The 13,962-nt window shown below is 45.2% G+C and overlaps 1 protein-coding gene across 12 annotated transcripts in view; it reads right to left on the reverse strand.

Moving 5' to 3' along the window:
* dmd (dystrophin) overlaps window positions 1-13,962 on the reverse strand; it is a 2,667,466-nt gene that overhangs the window by 46,561 nt on the left and 2,606,943 nt on the right. For all 12 annotated transcript variants that reach the window (XM_038802261.1, XM_038802266.1, XM_038802267.1 and 9 more), the window contains 3 exons: window positions 6,368-6,526; window positions 5,508-5,751; window positions 3,008-3,131 (listed from right to left, as the gene is read on the reverse strand). In XM_038802261.1, the coding sequence (XP_038658189.1) occupies window positions 3,008-3,131; window positions 5,508-5,751; window positions 6,368-6,526 (527 nt within the window). The remainder of the gene's footprint in view (window positions 1-3,007; window positions 3,132-5,507; window positions 5,752-6,367; window positions 6,527-13,962) is intronic.

Below are 13,962 nucleotides of genomic sequence, written 5' to 3' on the forward strand. Positions count from 1 at the left end.
TAGGCGCAGATTTCAAAGAGTGACTTAAAAGAGGAGAGCAAGGTCAAAAAAACAGAGGTTTAGGGAGGCAGACCTTCGGGCATTAGGCAGCTGAAAGCATGGTTGCCAAAAGTAGGATAGTGAAAATTGGGTGTGGCAAGAGGCCCAAATTGGAGGAGTGCTGAGATTTTGCAGATATTACAGAGACCGGGATGTGTTAGAGGAAGTTTGAACAAATGGTTGACAATTTTTAAATTGATGTGTTACTGGACTGAGAGTCACAGTAAGTCAATGAGAACTGGAGTGATGTGTGAACAGGAATTGAGCAAGTTAGAATTTGGATATCAGGATATATGAGACACAATGACACTAATCATATTCAACAGTTTTTCGTGGAACTTGCACGAGGACCACTTTGCTCAAACACATGGTCTGGAATAAGTACAGTTCAATGTCACGAGCGTGTATATAGAACATCAACCTACGGCGACGATGATAAAAATTTTAGTTGTCCCTTTGTTTCACAACAAAGGAAATTGTGCCAAACATTTGATTGTGAAACAGTGGATACTTGATAGAGGGTGGCACTGCTCTAGGGTCCCAGGTTTGATTCCCAGCTTGGGTCATTGTCTGTGTGGAGTCTGCACGTTCTCCCCGTGTCTGCATGGGTTTCCTCCGGGTGCTCCAGTTTCCTCCCACAGTCCAAAGATGTGCAGGTTAGGAAGATTGGCCATGCTAAAATGCCCCTAGGTTAGGTGGGTTGCCGGGTTAAGAGATAGGGTGGAGGTGTGGGTTTAAGTAGAGTGATCCTTCCAAGACTGGTGGAGACTCGATGGGCTGAATTATAGTTCTATTTATATCTAGATAGGTATCTGGACCTATCTTGTGACCTTGTAAAGATCAGCTTTTCTTGGTTAATAGTACTCCTGCCTCAGGTTCAGAGAATTGTGTTTCCACATCCAACATGAGGAGTTTGCATAATTTAGACTGGCACCTCAGTGCTATTCTTTGAATGGAACTGTTTGCCTGCATAGCCCATCAAGGGTCCAAGATACGAGTAGAAGAGCAGGAGATAGTCACTAACCTGACTGCCTAACAGTTGCAGTTATACTATACTACCTTAATGCTACCTGGCAGCCAACTTGGAAGTTACCAGCAGCTATGTGTAATTTATAATGGTTTGACTGATTTTAATTTTTGTTACATTGTGGCCGAAAGATTTGGTTATCTAAGTCTCACACTGTAGTCATGCCTTCCATTAAAATCGATGTCATGATGATTGCGTGCTACCATATACAACTATTTTGTATTGTATTGTTTTTGACATCACTTTTATGAAGTACAATGTTCATGTAACAGAAGCACGGCCGGAATATGAGACAAGGGACGGAATTCTCCGCTCCCGGGAAAAATCGGGAGGGCTGTTGTGAACTCGGCCTCCGGGCAGCGCGCCGAGAGTGATGCAACAGCGGTGCCTATGTGACGTCAGCCGCGCATGCGCAGGTTGGCCGGCTCCAACCCGCGCATGCGTGGCTGACGTCACGACGGCTGACAGCTCGAACTCGCGCATGCATGGTGGCCGTCTTTCCCCTCAGCCGCCCCGCAAGACGTGGCGGCTTGATCTTGCGGGGTGGCGGAGGGGAAATAGTGCGTCTGATTGAGACGCCGGCCCGACGATCGGTGGGCACCGATCGTGGGCCTATCCCCTCCCAAGCACAGTCGTGGTGCTCATTCCCCACCAGGCCCCCTACAAGCCCTAAAACGGGCATCTCACGGCGATTTCACGACGGCAGCGACCAGGTGTGGTTGCCGCCGTCGTGAAACGGTTGCGAACGGCAGGCCGCTCGGCCCATCCGGGTCAGAGAATCGCTGGTCGTCGTGAAAAACGGCGAGCGGCGATTCTTCCGAGCGGGGGGGTGGGAGAATCGCAGGGGGCACCAGGGGGTCGTGAAATTAGGCGGGGGGTCCCTCCCGCGATTTTCCCACCCGGCGTGGGGAGCGGAGAATCGCGCCCAAGAGCTCTTAACAGACTACTGACAGCATCAGGTGATTTGTTGGGATTCAACCTATTTTGTATTAAAGGGCACACCCCAGAAGTACTGAATAAGAATAGTGTATGGGTAAAGTTGCAAAAGAAAAATGAAAGTATGAATAAATAAGCTTAACTAATTCATTTCCATTGTAACCATTTTTTGGTTCAAATGCTGCAGGAAGTCTTGTTGGTGCCATGGGTGGTGTTCCTACCACTGAGTCAGAAGCTCAGGGTTCGACTCCCACTCAGAGCTTGGTGGCCATGGTCCTTGGCTTGGGCAAGCAGGTTGATTGTCAACCTGGAAATCTTTCTGATATGCCGATGGTAAGAATGTGGGAGTTTTCTGGTCAGCCAGAACCTGTGGTACCTGGAATGCAACAGCCTCTCCATGTTAAAAGACTCCATGTACAAGCTCTTGTCACTGGTTCTGTGGCAACTGCCACTTCAAATGACTGCATGAGAGTGTACAAATGCTTCTCCTGCATCAGCCAGACTTTCTTTTTTAACAATGCCTCTCTGCTCAGGTAGCTGGACAGACCTCATTCTCCCTTTTAATTTCTCTTGAGAATGCTTAGCTGTCCCGCAAAGTGATCGTGAAATGGCGATAGTTGGTTGAAACAATGACAGAACTCAGGCCTTCTCAACAAGAATGTAAAGCAGAAATGCTGGAGTTGTAAAGGACCTACAACTAAAGTACTTTCTTTTATCCTGAAGTAATTTCTCCTGCGCAATCACTGACACTTACAAAATGCAACATGCCTTCAGAAGAACAGGGCAGTAACATATGAAAATCGCTTATTGTCACGAGTAGGCTTCAATGAAGTCACTGTAAAAAGCCCTTAGTTGCCACATTCCGACGCCTGTCCGGGGAGGCTGGTACGGGAATATGTGTGCATTGCTTCACCTGTAAGTTAACAGGATCGGTCTTGCGATCAGACTTCAATTAGTCCAACACTTGCTCACTGAATCATCAATGTTGCAACAATTATTTCTTACCCATTGTTCCTGAAGTCTGACTGCCGACTCCATGGAGTAGCACTGGCTGACTGCTGTCTGATCTTTGAGAGGAAGTAGAAGGGGAGGAGACTGTAGTACCATTTACCCTGACCTCTGTCTGTGGCTGCAAACAGCAATGAGGAAAAAGGTTATAACACATTAGTCTACATTCAGTTTACGCCTTATAGATAAAACCATGAGGTGAGACCTCTTTAGGATCAATCTGATAACATTTTGCCTGAAATCAGTCAAAGGATGACAAACTGAGCTCAGAGACCAGAATGACATCAGGAATGGAAAGTATTTTTAGGAGCAGAGTGAAGTCAGTAACATCCTGTTTCTTTCAACACAATGTTTAATAATAGTTTGGTTCTTTGTTTTAATAATAGCTTTGGCTAAGAGGAGTTTTGGAACTCTGATTATTTAAAAAAATTAAAGTTTCCCCACTGAAAATGTGATGAAACCAGATTTCCCCCCCTCACAGGTCAAGTTCACCGAGACAGGATAACTTATGGATCCGCAAACCCAAACTTTATAATGGCTGTTTGTGGTCCAGGGCTGGGTATGAGTAACCCAGGAATACCTGAGGAGGATGCTCGGTAGAGAGGCGGGCTGATGGAGGATGATGCCTCGGGGACTGCCACACCCTTTCCAAAGTTTAAAAAATAAAGATTAAACTATCAACATCCTTCCAGTCCTCACATATTACCCCACCACACAATCTCCATGCCCCAGCCATGTCAGCGGTAGCATTGTGGATAGCGCAATTGCTTCACAGCTCCAGGGTCCCAGGTTCGATTCCGGCTTGGGTCACTGTCTGTGCGGAGTCTGTACATCCTCCCCGTGTCTGCGTGGGTTTCCTCCGGGTGCTCCGGTTTCCTCCCACAGTCCAAAGATGTGCAGGTTAGGTGGATTGGCCGTGATAAATTGCCCTTAGTGTCCAAAATTGCCCTTAGTGTTGGGTGAGGTTACTGTGTTATGGGGATAGCGTGGAGGTGTTGACCTCGGATAGGGTGCTCTTTCCAAGAGCTGGTGCAGACTCGATGGGCCGAATGGCCTCCTTCTGCACTGTAAATTCTATGATCTATGAACCCAGGCTACATCATACCCCACTCACCATGGCCCTTTATGTCCCCTCTGCCACCCTATGCCCTTCATCCACCTCCCTTGGCCTTTCATAGCCCCTATGCCAACCTTTCGGCCCACGGTCCTTTATAAACCTTCTGTCAATTTAGTGCCAACCCATGACACCCCTCTTACAACCATTCTTGGCCTGTACACTCATCATACCAACTCACCTTGTATCCACCATGGACATACCTCAGAAATAACCTTCTACAACATAAAGTTCGAAGTATTTTATTGTCGACATCACTATATAAAAAAAAACACTCCCATTCATAGAAATCTATTTACTATTTACATTCCTTCAACTAAATAAACAAACATTTAGTTCAAGTGTATAATCCCTTTATAACAAGCATTGGAAATTGTAGACCCACATCAAAGTGTCTACAACCACTTGTAGTTGTCAATGTGTGAAATGGCAAGCACCCTATTGTGATAATAGAGGATTGTGAAATCAGTCACGCAACACTTTTCCGGCTTCTGTCAGCAGATTTAAAGGGCAGCACTTTTAAATGCATCGACTGTTTGACAGGTGCTTCTGAGAGTCTTTACAGGTTCTTTTGACAGGTACTTTTGACAGTTTGGCAGTTCTGTTAACAGTTTCCATGAGCTTGGCAGGCATGGGCTTATGCATTTCGTACACACATTTATGCCTACTTTTAATAATTTCAAAAGGCACCTGATCTACCCCAAACCACAAAAAGGCTTCTGGCCTCTGACAAAGAGCACTGTACCTCGCCCAAAGGTGCCCTGGACCAGAGCCAAAGGGATACCCTAGCTGTCCAAACAAATACACTAAGTTCAGATGTTTTCTTACCTGATCTAATGTGCACATTTTGTGTTTACACTCCTGGCTTACCAAAATCCCACTACAGTGGAGGCAGCTGATGAGTTAAATGGTCAGCTGCCTGCATGAACCACCTCCACAAAAATGGAAAGTGCCATGTTTGGGGAGGCGTGACTTAAAATTTTCAATAATTTCTGCCATTTTGCCACAACAGAGTCATGGTGAAACACTCAGCCAAATGTGTTGGTGCTCCAAAATCCTGAAACCATAGGATCGTAGAACAAGCATTAATAATCTTGCCAATTCACCATTGAGCTATCAGAAGTTGCTGTAAGTAGAGGCAAAATAATCTTCCACCTTAAGGTACTGTTTCAGTAGTAACTTCAAACTAAGAGTAGCATTGTCAAGTTCCTTACTGCTAGTTCCCTGCTTTCCCCATGAATTGGGGGATGTTCTTGCACTACTGGAAATTAGGAGAGGAAAATAACAATATAATAAAGAAGCAATGAGCCCTGGAAAGCAAAATTGGTCATTTTCTTTGGTACACCAGACAGGTTGTGCAAACGTAGTCCTTTCTCCTCTCACCTGCTCCAGCAGCTGCCTCAGCCTGTGCAGCTGGGATTCTAATTGCTTGTTGTGATCTTCCAGGATCTGCATCCTGGCCTCAAGGCGACCTTTGTGCTGGCGGAGCAGTTTGGCTTCCGCGATTAGCTCGGCATCCCTGGGACTCTGCGGCGAAATGGGCATCATTTCAGGAGGGGATGGCAAGGGGGACAGGCCTTTGTGGTCATGCTGCTGCTTCAGCCTCTCATACTCAGACTGAAGATTTCTGAAAACAAGAAGAATATAAATTATAGGACCTGCATTTTCTGGGGTTGAGGGCATATTTAGTAAAAAGCTGGTGGTGTTTTGTCCACGGAAAGTTCTTTGTTCGAAACTGATAATTTCCTAATAAGTTGTTTATAATACGAATGATAGGACACGGAGTAAATGAAGTTTCTTATTGGGGCTTCAACTGAAATTAGATGGATGACAAACTTCTACAACCGCAGTAACATTTCGATGCTAATCAGATTTAGGGTTGGAAAATTAAATTTGAAAGTATGTTACTAGATTTAAACGTGCTAAGGTTTAACTCATATTTGCATCAGTGCTGGCATGTTAATGTTGTAAAGCCAGCCACCAGAGATGCTGTTGGGACATGGGTGGAAACATGAGCTACCTGTTGACCTGGAATTGGAAGAAGCATTTTCAAAGGGGGAAGTGACCAAAGAAACTGGCCATCGTCAATATTTTATGGTTCCCGAAAAAGCCCTTACTGGATTTATATTAAGTGTTTTTTTCAAAATGAGATGTGACAGGTGAAGTTTTGGGGTAGAATCCATCCTGAAGAGGTGTGGCATATCAGTCCAGACTGAATTTGGTGATATTTATTCACATCTAACCTGTTTTCATCTTCCAGGTCAGCTAGAATTCTTTCCAATTCTCCTCTTTCTTCACTCTCCAATGAGATGAGAATTTGAGCAGGGCTCCGAGGCTGACTCAATGGTGACTCCTGGTTCAGACTCTGACAGTAGTGCTGAATCAGCAGATGTTCATCATCTCTGCAAAACATTACAAGCAAAATATGTTGGTATGTTTTTTTGGGAAACTTGTTTTCACAACTACACCATAGTAAAGAAGCTAGTCCATATTTGTTGACTATCATTCAAAGTTTAGGATTAAAGGAAATTGTTTTACAATTTATATATGGTAAAGTTACAACATTTGACTTTCATTGCTGTTCCTCTTTTCTTTCTGACGTGTTGGGCAGGATTTAAAAAATATATTTCTGTCGCCATATTATCATCATACAAACAGCAAAAGAAAAACTAAAACAACAGCAAAAACACCCCCACCAATATACAGCCTGAAACATTGGCTCGAAAATTCAGAAAACAAGTTTTAAAAAACCCAGGAAAAACAAACCAAACCCCTCCCCGCTTAGTGTTCAATGGCAACAAGTTCCCGAAAGTGCATGATAAACAAACCCCATGAACTGGAGAACCCTTCCTTCGCCCCCCCTGAGCTCAAATTGCACCTTCTCCAGGATCAAGAATTCCAGCAGGTCCCCCCGCTATGCCGAGGCACAGGGAGGAGAAGCTGACCTCCACCCCAGCAGGACCTGCCTATGAGCAATCAGCAAGGCGAAGGCTAAAATGTCTGCCCCTGTATCCACCTGCAATTTGGGCCGGTCCGACACCCCACAAATGGCCTCTGGGGACCTGGCTGCAAGTCGACATGCAACATCCCCTAGATCAGGGGTGGGCAAACTTTTCCGTGCAAGGGCCACATTCAGAAATTCACAATTTTAAAGGGCCGCATAGTATATTAAGTAAAATAATTCATATTTAAAATAGCCAAAATAAAAGGTTTTTAAAGAAAAAAAAAGCAATTAATTTTTATTCATTAATATTTTAAAGTAGAAACTTTACATGAAACACATTTATTTGAAAAACAAAGTAACTCAGTTTAAAGAAATAAAAGCAATTAATTTTTATTAATTAATATTTTAAAGTAGAAACTTCACATGAAACACATGTTGTGCCAAGCAATGATCACCCTACTCAAGTCAACGTATCCACCCTATACCAGTAACCCAACAGCCCCCCCCATTAACCTTAAAATTAAAAAAAAAAACAATTTAAAAAAAAATAAATAAAAAAATTTTATGACTTGAACTTGGTGGGCCACAGAAAGACCTTTGGCGGGCCGCATGCGGCCCGCGGGCCGTAGTTTGCCCACCCCTGCCCTAGATGATATTAAAAACCTCCTCCAATACCTTTCCAGCTTCGGGCAGGACCAAAACATATGTATATGGCCCCTCCCACACCATTCGCAGACATCCTTCACCTCCTCAAAGAGTCGGCTCATCCTCGCTTTCGTGAGGTGCGCCCTCTACATACCCTCAATTGTATCAGCCTCGACCTCGCGCATGAGGTTAAGGCGTTCACCCTTCACAGCACCTCGCACCACAATCCCTCTTCCATTACCTCCCTGAGCTCTTCCTCCCACTTGGCCTTAATCCCCACCATTGATATCCTATTCTCCTTCAAAACCACCCCCCTCTCCAACTGACAGTATCATCTCCAACAAAGAGGGTGGCGCGTTATTGGGAAGGTCAGAAATTCCTTCCTCGCAAAGTCTTGGACTTGCAGGTACCTGAACCCTTCCTCCTGAAGTGAAAAATGAAAATTGCTTATTGTCACGAGTAGGCTTCAATGAAGTTACTGTGAAAAGCCCCTAGTCGCCACATTCCGGTGCCTGTCCGGGGAGGCTGGTACGGGAATCGAATCGTGCTGCTGGCCTGCTTGATCTGCTTTAAAAACCAGCGATTTAGCCCAGTGAGTTAAACCAGCCCCCCAGTGAGCTAAACCTGCGCCAACGCATAATTTTCCCCCAACTCTGCCAGGAACAGATCTTACATTACCTTAATCCCTCTCTCCTCCCAACTCTTGCAACCTCACATCCAGCCTCCTCGGCCTGAACCTGTGGTTACCTTAATCAGCATCCCCACTGACCCATCCCCCAGCTTAAAGTGCTGTCTAAATTGCCGCCAGATCTTCAACATTGCCACCACCACCATACTCCCCAAATACTTGCCTGAAGCCATTGGGAGCAGCGCCACTGCTAACACCCTCAACCCTGACCCCCTGCATGAGTCTTCTGCCATCTTGACCCACCTGGACTCTCCCCCCCTCCCCCGCCAATCGGCCTTCACCCTCCCCACCAAATTTTTAAAATTATCCCTACGGAGTCCCCCCCAGTCATGTACCACCTACACTTCCAAAATACCTGAAGTGGATTGCCGCCCTATGAAATGGCAGTCCTCCCCCACCATCCCCTCCACTCCCACTCCTGGCTGGGACACCATAAAATACTCACTCATCTCTACGTCTAATTGTTGGGCGGGATTTAACATCGTTCACTCTTGACGGGAAATTCCGGTCCCACACCGCGCACGGGTTTCCCAACAACGAGGGGTGCTGTCACCGGAAAATCCCGTTGACAATGGCGGAGGAGATAGATCCCACCAGTGGGCTGGCTACCTCCACCACTGAAAAACACGCGGCCGGGTGGTCGGTAAATCCCGCCCGAGGTATGCCACCATACATCCCAAAATACAGTGGGACAGACTCCTTCCATTGACGAAGTAATGTAGTATTATGGTTACACAACTGAACTAATAATCTAGAAGCCTTGAATAATGTTCCAGACACACGCGTTCAAATCCCACCATAGTGAGTGGGAAATTTTAATTCAAGTAATTAAATAAATCCAGAATAAAAAGTTAGTGTCACTCATGGTGACCTTGACTTCTGTCGTAAAATACCACTGATGGTGTTGAGGAATCTGCTGACCTTACCTGGTTTGTCCTATATATGAGTTCATACCCATAGTAAGATGATTGATCATTAATTGCCCTCTAACACAGACTAACGAAGCCATTCAGTTACCACCTTAGTGTCCAGGGATGTGTGGGTTATGGGGATAGGAGGGTGAATGGGGAGTGGACTTGGGTGAAGTGCTCTTTCGGAGGGTCGGTGTAGACTTGATGGGCCGAATGGCTTCCTTCTGCACTGTAGGGATTCTTTTCTCATGCTAAAAGTTTATGTTTTTCCTAAGGGTGGCATGGTGGCACAGTAGTTAGCACTATTAACTCACAGTACGAGGGACCCGATTTCAATTCCGGATTTGGTCACTGTCTATGTCGAGTTTGTACATTCTCCCCTTGTCTGCATGAGTTTCCTCTGAGTACTTTGGTTTCCTCCCACAGTTCAGATTTGTGGAACTTCAATGTCTGTCACCAAGAGTGCGTTGGAGATGAAGTTCTGCCTTCACACAGAGGATATTCTCCGTTATTAACAACGCCATCCTAACAGTCTCTCGCAGATCAGAACTGGGCATCCACGAGACACTGTCGGCCCTCATGCTAAATTTATCCAATGGTGTCTAGGGATGTGCAGGTTATGAGATGAGAGGGATAAGATGGAATGGAGGGGGTGTGGACATGGCTTGAATGCTCTTTCAAAGGATCGGTGGGCCGAATGGAGGGATTCTATGACAAAGAGGTCTAACTCAACCTTCTTCTGAGGTCACCACTGTCAAGCCAATCTTCATTCAATTCTATCCACATATATCAAGAAATGAATGTGCACACTGTCAGCCACAAAGCCCTGACAACATCCGAAAAGTGATGCTGAAGACTTATGCCCCAGAACTAGTCGCATCCCTAACCAAACTGCCCCAGTACAGCTACAACACTGGCATTTGCCCAAGAAAGTGGAAAATTGTCCAGCTATGCCAGGTGACAAGAAGCAAGACAAATTCAATCTGGCCAGTTACCCTTCAATCAGTTGAATCTCAATCATCAGCAAAATTATGAAAGTGTTTTTGACAGTGCTATCAAGCAGCACTTACTTTGCAATTACTGTTCACAAATGCCCAGTTTGAGTTCTGCCAGGGTCACTCAGCTCCTGACCTCATTACATTTTGGTCCAAACAGGAGAGTGACTGCCCTTGACATCAAGGCAACAGTTAATCAAGTGTGGCTTCAAAGAGCCCTAGCCAAATTGAAGTCAATGGGAATTGAGGGGAAAACACTCCACTATTTGAAGTCATCCCAAGCACAATGGAATTTGACTGTGATTGTTGGAGGTCGATTATCTCAGTCCCAGGACATCACTGCAGGAGTTCCTCAGGGTAGTGTCCTAGGCCTAATCTTCGTCAGCTGCTTCATCAATGAACTTTCCTCCATGAAAATATCAGAATGGGGATGTTTGCATTACCATTTGTGACTTGTCAGATAATGAAAGTCTTTTCTCACATGCTTTTCTCACCTGGACAACATTCAGGCTTGAGCTGTTCAGTGGCAAATAACATTCACATCACACAAGGTAATGAAGATCTCCAATAAGAGAGAGTCCACCCTCTTCCCTATGGCATTCAACATCCAAGGGATTACCATTGACCAGAAAATTAACTGGACAAGTCTCATCAATAATGTGGCTACAAGAGCGGGTTAGAAGCTGGATATTCTGCAATGAGTTAATCACCTCCCAACTCTGCAAAGCTTGTCTGCCATCCAGAAGGCACAAGACAGGACTGGGATAAAATCATCTCCACTGGCTTAGGTGAACACAGCTCCAATGCTCGATATCACCCAGCACAAAACAGCCCACTTGATTGGCATAGCATTTATTACCTCATTCACTTCCCCCACCACTTGGCTGCAGTGTGTACCATGTACAAGATGCAGTACACCAGCACGTTCTCAACCTGTGAACTCTACCACCTAGAATGACAAGGGTATCTGGTGTATGGGAACACTCTGTTCGGCGAGAGGAGAATCCCGTTTGCACCGAAATCAGACGGTGGTGCCGCTTTTGCGATGCTCCCTACCCCCTCCGAAACAGCGCACATGGACTACGGACCATGGACGGCCTCAGAACGTCACCCAAGGCCCTCCCCTGATGGTCCGAATTCCGGATGGCATGGGTCACTCATGCTATTGTTTTTTGTGAACCCTGTGTGGCAGCTGCGAGTCCAGCGTCGCCACAGTCGGGGGGGGGGTTACACGGGCAGGGGGGGCTTTGGCGGCGGCACTGGTGGAGAGTGGTCCGGGGATGGCAAAAGGGATTATTGGGGGACCGTATGTGGCAGGCCGGGTCCCCACACAATCGCGCTAGATTGCATGACGAGGCATCGCAGGCCGCCGCCGTGCACATACGCAGCCACAGACCCGGCAATTCTCCGGCCGTATCCACAGGTAAAGCCGAGGGCTTTACTCTGCGCGGCTGCTAGCTCCCCACCGGACGGAGGATTGGTGCAGCTTTTGCGCCATTTTCTCTGGTGTGAAACGCCACTGTTCGCACACCGGCAAATTAGTCTGCAAATTAGTCGAATCCAGCCCTATGTCTTTCAAGTTCTCATCCAAGTCACCACCTGACTTAGAAATTTATCACTGTCCCTTCATCATTGCTGGGTCAAAATCTTCCAACGCCCTAAAGAATAGCACTGTGGAAGTATCTGCATCACAAGGACTGCTGCAGTTTAAGAATGTGGCTCACAATTGTCTCCCAAGGTCATTTAGAAATCAAAAAGCTGGCCAGCGATGCATACATCCCATCCGCCTCCTCTTTGATTGTGGATCTGCTCCAGAGACAACATTTTCAAAACACTGAGCACATCACTGTGATTTTCATATGGTGCTGGGTAGAATACAATGGTACTGATTGGCCGCCATTGCCTGCTTTACACACTGATTTGATTTGTTCTTGTCTAATGTGAGAGAAATGAAAATGATTCGGCATTTAAAATGGGGGCTGCTATTCAACTAACGCTGCTAGCAAAAGTTGAAGTTCATCTCCACATCTCTATGATTAGCCATCTTATCTGAAAACAATATTTGTTAAATTGGTTAGATTTAATATTCAAAACAGGATTTGAGAAACAAAGAAATCATGCTTTTGGTTCCACCTTTTACTGGAATGCAAGAGGTCCAAATTAGAGACAGCAGCAGCTACGCTGGTGATGTACATATTTAAAAAGTGTTGTAATACATTACAGAATCTTTGCAATTAGTGTTTGACAAAAGAGAAATAGTCATCTTAATGATTTTCATATTGGCCTGAGAAATGCCACTGCATTGTAAAAATATACTGCAGGTTACAGCATATATCGGCAACTTAATGGAACGGCTTACTGCAGTGTGTTCAACCCACACCTTCACTGCCAGGTCAGTAATCTGGTAGAGTGAACCTCTTTCTGCCAATTTTCATCTAATTGATTTCAACCCAGCCAGTGCATTTCCCATCTTAAAACATGGTAATTCAATATACAAATCAACATCAATTGTGACACCATCATTGGAAGCATGAGCTGATATCTGTTGTCACTGAGTTAGTTTAGTAAATCAATACAATTATGCAACTGAAAAGCTCCCATTTAAGCTAATACACTTCTTGTCTGCCAAGCTGAATTCATCATTGCTCTCACCACCAGTGTTAACCAGTCAGACACGAGATGGAAAGGCAGAATTGCTCTCTGGGCACAATCTTAAAAATATATCCGAATACATTTACCATAAAACGGCTTTTTTCTGCACACATAGGACATAGCATGAAAATACTGCATAGTTGTCATTCCATATACTGACATTCTAGTCACAACACTTCACGCATCTACCTTTAACTAGTTCTCAATAAAATCTCCTGCTATCGCATTGCAAACGATGCATATTGCGACATTAAGATTAGTCACAAGATTGGACTGGAAGGAGGGCCCATTATCAATAATCACAAATCTCAACACTCTTGCTTTACTTGTTTAGTCTAATGATTAAATGTGATACTGAGAAAAGCAGCAAGGCAATTCTGAGCCTGTAATTTGCTAGTATCCTGTTCCAAATGACAATCCAAATTTGAACCCCTTTCGTCTCTCATTAAGTATCACAGGGGTATTATTTCACAACACTGTTGCCATCCAATATCTCGCTCGAAATGTAATGAGTACAGCAGTTACATCCAAACATGCTTTCTACCAATAGCCACACTAATGCCTTTTCTGTAGGGGCCACTGGATACCCATCATCGATTGATAACCCTGGCTGATTTATAGCTCATGGGTACTCGGGCTATAGTAATGTAGTAAAATATCTCAAGGCCCTCCGCATGTTGACTTCTGATCTAGCCCAGATTAGGCAAACACAGCTCAGACGGGGAATTAAAAGCGGAGACAAAAAGGTACTTTGTTGACTTTAAAAACAACTCCGAATGGTCTCATCTGCTTTGTTATTTCTAGGTTTGACTATTCCAACATCCTGGCCAGCCTCCTACTTTCTACCACCCGCTTCAAACTCAGCTCATCGAGAACCCTACTGCCCATGACCCAAGTCGCACCAAGTTCTATTATTCATCACCTCCTCAGCAACTTCATTTTAAAATTTTCATGCTGGTTTTCAAATCCCTCTGATCTCTACGCTCCCCACCCATGTATTCTC

The sequence above is a fragment of the Scyliorhinus canicula genome, chromosome 7 (assembly GCF_902713615.1).
Source record: "Scyliorhinus canicula chromosome 7, sScyCan1.1, whole genome shotgun sequence".
Lineage (NCBI taxonomy): Eukaryota > Metazoa > Chordata > Chondrichthyes > Carcharhiniformes > Scyliorhinidae > Scyliorhinus > Scyliorhinus canicula.